Below are 13,079 nucleotides of genomic sequence, written 5' to 3' on the forward strand. Positions count from 1 at the left end.
AAATACATAGTAAATCCTCATACTGTTAATGGGACTCATAAGGGTCCATTTTTACAATCTCAGGATTTTGACAGCAGGGATGGGATTGGCCTGCCTTCCCTGAAGCTGCATACTTTATTCAAATAAAACCATGTTAAAATGGTAGAAGAGCAAAGTATTTTTGATTTTCCACAATTCCATGCTGAATTTATGCAGATCATTGCTTAAGCGGTGCAGATTATCGTATTTTATTCCTGACATTATATAGAAAAAAATCACACCATATGAACTGAGTGGTGCAACTGAATATAAAATGGGCCATGATGTGAAAAGGGTTGAAACCCACAGATGGTGCAATGTGTCATTGCCTATATGTGATTTAATTCAAACGACAGCAAGTGAAGAAAGGTGAGAAAGGATGTGGAAGAAAAGGGGAAAGTTAGAAAAGTTTTCTCAGACAAGAGCCTCTCAGTTATAATGGGCCTTGTTGAAGAGAAATCTGCATTTCATTAAAATTACACTATCTATCCTCTGATGAGCCAGGGTGACTTGGGTATCCACAGCCTGACTTAATGATTTCTTTTGTATGCAAATTGCTCGCAGATTATACCAGAATTTAATAAGCAGCATATGGACCCGGTCCAAGAGGACAGCTGGTGTCAGGAAAGTTTCAGGAAAGTTTGACTATCATCTGGGGCTTTGGGACCAATGTCAGCGGAAATCTGTGTGCGAATGTGCTGTTTGTATTTCCTATTCCAATGACCCAGTTTAAGGATTTTTTTTATTTCAAAAAGAGTCTGTCTGTCGAGAAATTGCCAGCATGGAATCAGATCTTGCTTAAACAATCTCTATAGCTATATCCTTCCAGCAGAGGGCAAACTCAACACATAAAACCAAGAGTATAAATCACTTAAAAGACTTTGACAATAATAAAACAGAATCACTATAGTCTCTCTCTCTCTCTCTCTCTCTCTCTCTCTCTCACACACACACACACACACACACACACACACACACACACACACACACACACACACACACACACACACACACACACACACACACACACACACACACACACAGCTGGATATTAAGGGGGAATGATGGAAGCCAGTGCCATGAAGATGCATCTGTAGCTGCTGCAAAAGCTACAAAAAACATTGAGCTTGTTTCAACATCAGATACAAAGCTACAAATACGCTGTGTAGCTTTGCATCTTTGTATCTTTTGCATCTGTCCGTGTGAACGTATACCATAATGCTACATTCGCACAGATACAAAGACATTCATTTTCAATAGAACTGAAGCCATGCAGCGACTTGAAGCTACAAAGCAAATCCGATGTTTGTAGCTGCTACAAAAGATAAAGATGCAAAGCTACAAAATAAGTTGAACTGACTTCAACTTCAGATACAAAGCGACAAATATGCTGTGAATCTTTGTATCTTTGCATCTGCCCATGTGAAAACAGCATAAACTTTGTGTGTCTGTCTGTCTGTTGCAGTATCTTGTTATTTAGGACCCATGAGGACAAAATTGATCTGCAATCTAAATATAAATGTTGTAGTGGTAGAGAGTGATTAGAAATGCGTTCTAAAATGTAAAACAGGCAGAGAATTGACCCAGTTCTTCCAAAAATAGTGCCCAGTTCTCCCCAAACACCCAGGAAAAAAGTGCTCAGTTCACTGGTTATATACCACATCAAATTGCTGTCAGAAGGCTATATAAAGTCTGACACAAAAGCTCTGAATTCTTCAGTTTGCCTGTTCAGTTTTCAAAAATACAAAGTTAGGCAACAAAGTCTTATGCACACCTGTTAGGCTCAGAGACGGTGTGTAGGCAGGGCTCAAAGTAGCCTACCACACTTTGTAAAACACTGACGGTATATAAACATTCCTCGCTTTGACATGTCGTGTTTAGATGCAAACTATTAAGCTACCGGTATACATTTATTTCCCCAGAAACATGATAGCGACAGGTGGAACAGCACAAGGAAGGAAGTTGTATAGTAGCCTATTAGTGAAGACACTGAAGTGACATCTTCTGAAGGACACCGACACTTTATGCCTCTCACCTAGCCAGCCTACAACTAGGCCTTGATTTCAAATTTATCTCCGACTTTACTACTCCAAAGGACATTTGGTATGCACCATAAACCTAAATTAGGCTAGTGCTCCCTGGGCTGGGACAACATCCAAGGTTAAATGGAGCTGAAACACACCCAATGAAAGCAACATCAACACGAAAAACATGTGTAACACGAGTCTATTCGTCTTTGTTTTCAGTAGAGGCACTCAACACTGAGATGGAAATCTTTAGCACCTCCCTAACAATCAGAAAAATAGGCTAATCTGCTAATTAGGCAGCAACACTATATCCTGAAGATATTTCAACTGAAACAAAACGTTAGATCAGAAATTATTAACGGCGGAATTAAAGAGGTGCAGGGGAAATGAAAGCATGCTGTTGCTGTACCTGTTCACTTTTGCTCGTGCCTCTGCGGTATTCTCCTCCTGCACCTGCTGATGAGTTCATGGTTCCCAGCCAAACGAAACACCAAATTAGTCACTGGAGCTGTCTCCGGTCCTGACAAACTTTAATCCCTTTATGTGTCTGTCTCATGTCTCTGCGTATCTCTTTCTCCCTATACCTCCCTCTCTTTTTTAAACTATCTCTCTCTCTCTCTCTCTCTCTCTCTCTCTCTCTCTCTCTCTCTCTCTCTCTCTCTCTCTCTCTCTCTCGTTAGTTGTATTTCTAATATACGTCTCTCTCTCTCTCTCTCTCTCTCTCTCTCTCTCAAGACACATGAGTCACTTGGAGTTGGTATAGAAAATACACATCACTCTCTCTCTCTCTCTCTCTCTCTCTCTCTCTCTCTCTCTCTCTCTCTCTCTCTCTCTCTCTCTCTCTCTCTCTCTCCGCCTACACATTCGCACGCAACATTCTTCCCAGGTAAGAGCCCGCGTGTAAGTCGAACTTGAAGTTGAAAATGCCTTTGGCGTCAGTGATATCTTATAGCAAGACCTAAATCAAAGCGTTTCATCCAGAGATCGACTATTAAAGGACATGCAGTATTGTTCCTATATTGTGCCTGTGTGCTCGGAATCCCAGGGATGTTAATGCAACTGCATGATCAAAAGTTTACCCATCAGACGATCGATGAGCGATCTGTGATTTCGACAGCATGGAGAAGGTTGCTTTTCGCCTCCAGTTTTTGAAGCGGCGTTTACCTAAAATTAAGTTTGCTCATATATCCTCATTATAAGGAACACATAGGCTACTAAAATCAGGCGAGTGCAGTGGTAGGCCTACGTGCTGCCGCTATAAATTGTGCATTTCTGCAGTAGGCCTATATAGTCTATGAGGCTGCCATCCTATAGGGCGGCTATAGCCTATAGCCTACTTTTTGCCTATATCAACAGTAGTCTAGCGTGATGATTCTGACTTCTGACAATAAGCAAAACTGATGTTTTTCTGATGGCTATAGGCTATTTCTCAGTATCTCATCTCACAGTCAAATTATTAGGCAAAGACATAATTCCAGAGTGGGATAGCAATTAGAGGCATGCACTTAGAACTATAGGCGCTGATCGGGAAGAAATGTCACCCGCTTCGCCCGCATTATAGCTATAGCCTATATATAGCCACACTTTTGCAGCCACAGGGTCCGTCTAGTAGCCAGGCTACTCAAATCAAACCCCTGTGGGGGTTTAAGGACTTTACGTTTGCATAGACTGTAATCACACTTTTATCACACGCTTGCGTACACTGCTCTTCATGTGTTAGTTATATAGGGCTTTGAATAATTGATGAGAGGAAATATGGAAAACAATAGGCTATACCCAAAGATACACAGACCTGCTCTGACAATTCCCAATAGGGCTGTAACGCTAATGAGGTGTCACACACACACACACACACACACACACACACACACACACACACACACACACACACACACACACACACACACACACACACACATGCGCCACGCTCAAAATATGGATAATAAAGAGGAAATTAAATGACAAGGCAAAACTAACTTTGTGTCCCTCGATAACATCCTTATCTTGTGAAGCCTTTGGCAACTTCAGAGTTTTGTTTAATCTGTGGCAACAAATGTTTCACACTTGAAGTATGATGAAAAATAAGTCATTATTTTCTACCCACCAGACAGTTAAACATGTAGGCTAATTAATTTCCATCCACTGTTGCTGCAGAGTATACAACAAATACTGAAATGTTTCTATTTCACAACTTAGAAAACGAGCACATTTAATCAGCCAGTTCAGTTGCCTATTTTTTTTTTTTACTTAACTCTGTCTGCCCCACTGACCATGCAGCAGTAATATCAGCACCTTGGACAGCAGCCACTAGGTCAGACAAGCTTGCAGGAGGAGCACTTGTCTATTGTGGAGGCGAACAGCCATAGAGGTCACTGGGGAACGATTGACCTATAGCTAAGCCCCTCCCCAAACTGCTATGGTCCAATCACAGCTAACCATAACATGGGTTAGAGTTAGACAAACCTCTCCACCAATAGAGAGTATGCACAGCACATGCATCCTTTTCCCATCAGGACACGCCTCATCTAGACTGAGTGGCAAAACATTGAGCAGCATAGAGTGTTGGAGTTTGGAAGTGCTCGTTGGAAATCACTCAACCGTCTTGCGTACCACCCGTTTCTAAATGTCACATAATGCAGGAGGCAGCAAAATGTTGTGTTATTGAAAACAAGTACTTCCAAACTCTGACACTTCAATCAAATGCAGGGCATTTCTTGACAGAAAGTAGCTAATTTCTATGGTGGATTTTTATGAAACAAAAACTTTGCAGATAGAAAGAGGATAATTCAAGCTTTTCGTACAGCTGCAATGTTGGCGAGTTTAACATTGTTTAATGCAATCAGACAGGACTTTTCTGTTTGGATGAATGGGCTGTCAAGGCCAGAAAGTAGTTTTTTGCCACTCAGTGGGCATTCCCTTCCAGGTACGATGATGTCACGCGCATACCCTCTATAGTTATCCTATATGATAAAACATTGTTTTAAAAAAGAAATGCCACGCACATACTTTTCCAGTGCATATGGCAGGCCTTGTTGACGGATTTGGAAGAGTTTTGAACGTCTGGTTCCAAAAACGAACCAGTATTTCATGTGTAAAATCCATGATATTTACATTTGAATGAATGGCTGGAAAGTGTCTAAGTGGAATAGGCCGGGTCTTAACTCTAGGTGAATTGCATGTTATATGTTGCTCTTTGGTGACAGGTTCTAAGCAGTGGAACTGATGTTTTAGGCAAGAGAAAGTATTATAATGTATTGAGATGAATCATAAATAGAATCCAAAGGGAAGCACGAACAATCGTACATCTCAAAACACTCTGCAGATGCTGAACAAAAGATATACAGTGAAAAGGGAAGGCAGTTCGCACACTGATCTTGAGCTCCCACGCAATTTATTTGCAGAGAAGAAATATAATCAACCCTTGTCAAGTATGATACCTGACAAGACCCACAATGGCTATGTTTTCGTGATACAGGGGGAGGGATTTTCTATGCCTGCATGTTCTGGATGTAAATAAATAAAGCATATTACAAATTGTTCCCACTTCCCTGCTAATAAAAGTAACATTTAAAAAACAATCACATCCTCCTGCTGTTTTGACAATGGATTAAGTCAATCAAGGCGTCCACAAAAAGAACAATGCTGTTTACCCTAAAGAGATTTCACATGATTCCCTTTGCGCTTTTGATTACTGAATGATCACTTTTATAGCGAGCTTAGCTACAGTATAAAATTTCTCACCAAGACATTAAGCAATATTGATGAAGAAATAAAAACAGGTGCTGTGCTTCCTCTGGAAACTGCCCTTGGTTGAGGAAGTGGGTGAGGCAGCTTTGAAAATAACTTAACTCATAAACCAACTAAATGGAAAAAGTGGCTCTCCAAAATAAAAGATGCAAGACTGGCTCAGATGCAATTTCTCATGTTTTTTTGCGAACGCTGACGTGTTTCGGCAAAGCGTTCTTCAGAGCAGACTATATGTTTTCCAAGCTGGCATGGAATGGAAACAAGCCTGTTTTTTTATCTAGCATCAGTATTCTAATGACTCAAATATTAAATAATCTGCATATCAGCACCCCCACCACCTCAGGACATTGTGGTACTGCAGCTAAAACTGCTTTCAAAGTCCAGAAAGAAATGACAATGACTGACTGGTTATATCAGAGTAGTGATTGATGATCAAACCATTATTAATAACTTTGAGGGACATAGACAATATGATATTAAATATTAAAAGCAGTTTTACAATGCATGTTAGCTTTAAGCAATATTATCAGCGCTCTCAAGTTCCTGTTGTCAATAACACGTTTCCTGTGAGATAATAGGCTCACACGTGTGCCACAAATTCTGTTTCCGCATTCTCAGATCTTGTTTCAATCCATGAGGTAACCTAAGAGCTCTTAAGAGTGTTTCAGCTTACAATATGTATATTTGGTATCTTCAAGAGATACCAAATATACATATTGTGGTCAGTGTATATGGACTCTTACTTATACTGTAGTATAGTTTAGCATAATTATTGTGCCTAGTCAGGTATTATAGTTCATTTTGCGGGTCTATGTTTTTCTATTCCTCCATCTATACAGTATATGACATGATATGGCAAGATGCTCTCTCCGCACCTTGCTTCCCCTTCATTTGATTATCAATAACGCATACAATCATAAATTAATCTCTATTCTGAACAATGAGTACTGTGGAGTTGGAAGCAAGCCTTTCGCAGTGCGCTCCAGGAATCTGGAGTGTTGAGGCCTCATGGTGAAGGTAGGAGGGAAGCAATGCATCAACAAACTTCAAAGGTTCCTCCACAGCTTGTGTGTGTGTGTGTGTGTGTGTGTGTGTGTGTGTGTGTGTGTGTGTGTGTGTGTGTGTGTGTGTGTGTGTGTGCGTGTGCGTGTGCGTGTGCGTGCGTGTGCTGCTGAAGGTGGCTGAGTAAAGATGAGCAGTGCTGCATATTCACTTCTACCCCTCCACGTCCTCCTGCTCTATACTTGCTTAAACATGGAAATGTGAAAAGTGATCACCCTCTTTTGTGCCTATATGTTGGCAGCGGTGCCAAAGGTGGCCTATACCCCCCCTGACATACAGTATACAAAAAACGGAATCACAGTCTTTCTCACGCACGCACGCACGCACGCATGCACACACACACACACACGCAAGCATGCACACCACACCACACCACACACAGAGCCAGCATTGGCTTTCTGGGACATGTCTCAGAGTGCTTGCCACTCTATCTCTGTCTGATTGTGCAACAACATCCTGTCGTATTGCCTTTCACCTGCAGTTCCATGCACACAGCTCCTGTTTGCCAATCGTCTGACATCCATACAGTAATTAGAATTGGACCCAACCGTGCCACATGCAGGTTCTTACAATTCACATAGCAAATAGAAATAGAATGCACACCCCGCATCTTGACTACGAGATGGGAAATTCAGACTGACAGCCAACTCCATATGAATTTTGAAATCCTGACTCTTGTGAACGTGTCTGGAGAGCCCCTCGAGATCTGATCTTTGGGGTTATTTGTTGACTCACACTGGAGGATTGGTTGTTTTAAAACTGCAAATTGTGATGGATGTATACTGTAGGAGCAATGTGCACTACTTTTCTGTTATGAAACAGTTCAGAGTTTGGAAATGCTCAGGTGCAACACTCCATGCTGTCCAACTAGGGTGTCTTGTTCAAAGGATATATGTGCCACTGATGGATTAGTGATGCTCAATTACATGCAGCATGGCCATCTGTTCTTAGCCATGGTTGTGGTAACAACTTGTTTACAAGAGTTTTCATAATCTTCATAATAAACACTAATCACATGCAGTGTAATATATGGCAGTCTGTCTGACACTACATGGTGTTAGGATTTCCTAACAGGCCAATGCTGTGGCTTTAGCACAAGGATGATTTACATACGCTGTTAGAGGAAAGGCTGCACACTATACTGACAGACTATATCGTCCTAGATTCATCTACAAAATCAACCAAAAAGTGTGATAATCTCTGTGCAACCTACCACCATTTATTATCAAATGTATTGACAAAAAAGAGTGAAGGGGAAGGACAGCACACAATGAGCCAGTGAGATTAAACTTTTTGGGCGTTGCACAGCACAAACAACATTGGAACCTTCTCACTCAAACACACTCTCCGAGTAAATGGCTGTTTTGTATGAGTGGGCACAACTCGGTGTGCTATTTTCACACATCTGTGCAGCTGTTGTGCACAAGCTATGGTATCTATAAGATACTCACAGATGTCAAATGGTGCGCTTCAACGGTTAGAGATGGAGGATCCCATCTGTGCTCCCATCAGAGGTGCAGTAACGAGAATGCAGCCGCTCGACTACAGCTCCTACATCACACTTTGCCCTCTGTAGTTTCAGCTTCATGCATTACCTTGGCAGCACATTTAAGACTTTGTGTGCTTGTATGTGGTTTGTTTGTAAAGGGGACAAAGTGGTCTGTATAGCTCATGTATTGTAGTATTCTGCACTACGCAAGGGCTTACATGTTTGAGCTCCAAAACAATTACTCATCGTCAAAGCCTTTTTGTCTCTGCATGCTTTGTTACATGACAAAGAGAGAGGGTTCATTCATCACTATGAACAGAGAGAGAGACTCCCCAAATGTAGTTCTATTGTACTTCAACATATTCAGCCAGCAGTGTTTGACCATCATTTGCTATAGGACAAATATTGTGTTCCATGATTTATGTATTTTGTGGCTTGGGTATATTCGACGTGGATGTGTAAATATTTCACAGGAACAACAGATGTCTGTGCCTTTGAACTGTCCGCACTGGGTTAAAAATAAATATTGTAATAAAATGATCTCAAAATAAAAGTTACAATATATTGGTCATCACACTAGTCATATTATTATTATTTTTCAGCTTTGTGCATGTTTCCTCTTAGTTTGGAATTGACATGAAGTAATGAAGCTTGCTCTGCACCTGTAGTGTTCTGCACATGCACTGCCGTTTACTATCATATCCTGTTCTATTGTTGACGTGAAACATGAGATGCTTGTCTCAGCAGGACTTTCACTTTTCTGTCTCTACATTACATTTATGTTTAGATCTCTCGCTCTCTCTCTCTCTCTCTCTCTCTCTGTGTGTGTGTGTGTGTGTGCGCGTGTGCGTGTAATGTTCATTAAATGAATGGTTGCTTTACATCTGACCAAAGATGCCTCTGCCAACAGATACATCACCCTTAAGTTTGTGACGCATGAAAGTGCACCCATCACCTGCCTCATCAAACTTTGAAACGATTCCTGGATGGAGAGCAAATATAATTCTAGCAATTCCCTAATGGGTTTGGATGTCATGACTTATTTAGAAAGGTTACATTCAGCCAGACTCCTGCATTTGGGATAGTTTTCAGTCATTTCCACTTGTGTCAAAGCATCTTGACCTCTGCTTGTCAAACACCTGGATGCCGACAGTCGTGGAATAAAGTTATGACGTTTATTTTCTGTCCAAAGTCCTATACTTCAGCATATAAACATAACAATCAAAAGAATATAGACAGCGAGACCTCCGAACACAGTCATAAAACGGTTTGCCTCTGTCAGCTGATTGGGACCTGATTAAATACGCTGGCCAACCTTGACATTGGCCAAGCCCTTCAGTGACAGCATTGAAACAATAAGGAGACAAATGGCTCATACAGTCTGTGTAATAACATATTGAAGGTATATGTACTCAAACACACCCAAGGCTCGAGGGGACCCGACGGCCCCCAAGCAAAAAACAATCACGCTCTTTTTTTGGTGTACTGCAAACTGTGTAGGCCTGCTGTGTTTGTTTGTGTGTCAATGCCTGACATAAAAAAAAAATAGCCAGCTGAGGCCTCTCCCCTAATGGTGCCATTGCGGCGTGCAGAATTATTGTTTCATGTAGCTACAGCAGTAGGGAACTATTGTCACAGACATTGCAACCACAATGTTGTAACATGCCGGTTGCATAAGAGGGAGAGCAATCACAAATATGTGAATTAAACCCACTTGCATAATTACATCTAAGTGAATACAGTTACAGTAACCACTGCCTGGAGACGAAGGAGGTAATTTAATTCATTCAGACCCTTTATCATTTCTTCCCCAGATCACCATCAGATTAACAAATCTGTAACCTAATGAAAGTATAGAGACACTCTAGTCTCTTAGTTACTCTGTATATATACATGTGCATTCATTAATATATTTGTTCACGTCCACCAATTAGCATTTACTTCAAAACACTTTTTGCTACTATTCCCAACTGATTTTGTCCAAACCTCAAATCACTGTATCTCTGGAGAGATGGTAAACATGTGTAATGCAGCTTTTTCAAATTCCATTCAGATAGGACTAAGCTAGGAGCCTATTAATATTAATATCCTAAAGATATTCTGACTAAAACAAAACAAAACATTATCAGAAATTATAAATGAGAAGAGGAAAACTCAAAGAAATATAATTACCCTACCTGTTCACTTTTGCTTGTTCCTTTGGTATAGTTCCCTACAGATGCTGATGCGTTCATGGTTCCCTCTGTAGCAGCCTGCACCTGAAACAAATTAGTCAACTGGAGCTGTCACCTGAATAAACTGTAATCTCTCTCTCTATCTCCCTGTCCCTCTCCCTTTATCTCTGTCTCTCTATCTCCCTGTCCCTCTCCCTTTCGCTCTCTCTCTCTCTCTCTCTCTCTCTCTCTCCCTCTCCCTCTCCCTCTCCCTCTCCCTCTCCCTCTGCTCTCTCTCTCTCTCTCTCTCTCTCTCTCTCTCTCTCTCTCTCTCACTCTCTCTCTCTCTCACTCTCTCTCTCTTTCTCTCTCTCTCTCAACCCCCCCTTCTCTCTCTCTCTCTCAACCCCTCCCCCTCTCTATCTCCAACTAATTTCCTTAGTGTGGTGAAGGGGAAGTGCTTTGAGCACATACAGGCTGCACGAGTACAGAGGCATGATGTAGACTAAAATGTGATGCTCACGCTCAGTATCAGTGTACATAATTGTTACCTTTACCAAATATCTTGGAAACGGCAACAACATAATAAAAATAGATTGTGCAGGTGAGATTGAAAAATTAATCTCACCATAATTCATTCATTCACAAAAACGCAATACAAATGTTCTTTGTGTTTATTCATTGTCTCCACCAGGCCGAGAAGGCATGGGGAGAGAGAGAGTATGTTTTGCACTCCGTCCGTCCTTGTGTGTGTGACTGTGTGTGTGTGTGTGTGTGTCTGTGTGTGTGTGTGTGTGTGTGTGTGTGTGTGTGTGTGTGTGTGTGTGTGTCCGTCCGTCCTTCCGTCTGTGAACAGATAATCTCCGGCACCGTTAACCCGATCGATGCCAAATTTTGCACACACACTCCCTGGATGCCAACGATGAACCTCTGCCCCAAAATTTCCAGAATGGCCTGTTATAGCGCTACCAGGAGGCCGCTTTGTGCAAAACAAGTTTTTGGACAGTAGGCCTATAGATTTTGTCCAAAGATCACGCAAATTGGTACACAGTCTCTCTAGAGCCATTCAACGAAACAGGTCTTTCAGATTTTTCAGACTCCATCCTGATTAGCTAAGATTGGCTTCCAAAGTTCGCAGGAGTGCTCAGTTTCAACCAAAATGCTGCAAATCATGAACACGTTGTGTGATTTCTGTGAAATTGTGCACGCACATTCCCACTAGGTCGAGGAAGAAATGCCACATGAACATTTTCAACTCATGGTGGCGCTATAACTGGCCAAGCCGCGTCACACACACGTTTATATTGCTCCTAAACATTTTGCCAAACATCACACGCACACACACACACACACACACACACACACACACACACACACACACACACACACACACACACACACACACACACACTCCTATCCTCCTGGTGGAGACCTGTGCCCAGAAGGGCACTTTTTTAGTTAGCAATATTTAACAGTCGCTTTGAACCATTGTTTCTTCTTCGTCTTCTTCTTCTTCATCGTTCTTTCTGTTACTTTTGCAACATATTTTTCTTTGTTTGTACATGTCCTGTGTGTGGACCCCAAGAGCAGCTGTGCCCATTTGTGACAGCTAATGGGGTTCCTAAATAAATGAAACGAAAACTAAACGAAACAGACAGCCAAACCAGTAGGAGTTGTTAGTGACAAGAACACGATTGCCTGCCGGCTTCCCGCCCACAGACACCACCGACTGTGTTCATCCAAGCGGGAACATCATTGCAGAGATGTGAGTGAGTCCACGCCTCTGTGGTGGCGGCGGATGTTTTACCTCTACAGTACTACCACGCCTTGATGTCCAAAGAAGAGAATATGAAACGTGAAATGGAGATGGTGTTCCTGCTGTGGTCAGCAATTTTGCACTGATCTATATAGTGGAGGAGTTCATAGCCTTAACAGTGTAACTGAACTCAGAACATCATTTTTTATTAATGCTGCTCCTTTTTTTGTCACCATGGTAATAGAAGGAGTGTATACTTTATGTTTTGTAAGTTTGGAAAGTTTTGGCAGTCAAACTTCTGCTTTACTAAACTCGCCTGTTCACTTCTCATGAATAAATGATGAATTGACAGCAGTCTCTTCAAACTCTCTCTCTCTCTCTCTCTCTCTCTCTCTCTCTCTCTAAGAAATAAAGAAAGAAAGAAAGAAAGAGAAAGTTTAGAGATTACATTTTCAAAATGTGGAAGATGGTTTTGATCCCACTGAAAATGCTCCATCTGGCGACCTTAAATGATTTACCATTAGGGAGAGGCAAAGTTAAATAGACGCAGATTGATGAATATATTATCTAGGGCACCCAACCATAATGATCCTGCAACTGTCAACTTCACAGGGAAATGTTGGGCTAATTAATGTTCTTTGATCCGTATGGCATTACATGAGCTGGCACATAAATAAACAGTAAACACTGAACATAAACCGTAAACTCACATGAAATAAGCCTTATAAGTAAAACCAATGATGATACTGCTTGTCAACAAATAAAGCAACGTCATCACTTCTGCATCCCGTTTCCTTATTTTTCCTATATTGTACAGTATTCAATAC

The 13,079-nt window shown here is 41.4% G+C and overlaps 1 protein-coding gene across 2 annotated transcripts in view; it reads right to left on the bottom strand.

Annotated features, from left to right (window-relative positions):
- The window catches only part of LOC308326355 (A-type potassium channel modulatory protein DPP6-like), an 88,019-nt gene extending 77,400 nt beyond the window's left edge, over positions 1 to 10,619 (bottom strand). Inside the window, exon 1 of one of the 2 annotated variants that reach the window (XM_080779173.1) lies at positions 10,521 to 10,619. In XM_080779173.1, coding sequence (XP_080635299.1) covers positions 10,521 to 10,577 — 57 coding nt within the window. In that variant the 5' untranslated portion in view covers positions 10,578 to 10,619. Of the gene's footprint in view, positions 1 to 2,454; positions 2,651 to 10,520 lie in introns of those variants that run through there. The other variant, XM_080779171.1, reaches the window with a different exon arrangement.
- Between the last annotated feature and the right edge of the window lie 2,460 nt (positions 10,620 to 13,079).

This window comes from Protomyctophum bolini (genome assembly GCF_963924005.1).
Source record: "Protomyctophum bolini genome assembly, chromosome: 12".
NCBI lineage: Eukaryota > Metazoa > Chordata > Actinopteri > Myctophiformes > Myctophidae > Protomyctophum > Protomyctophum bolini.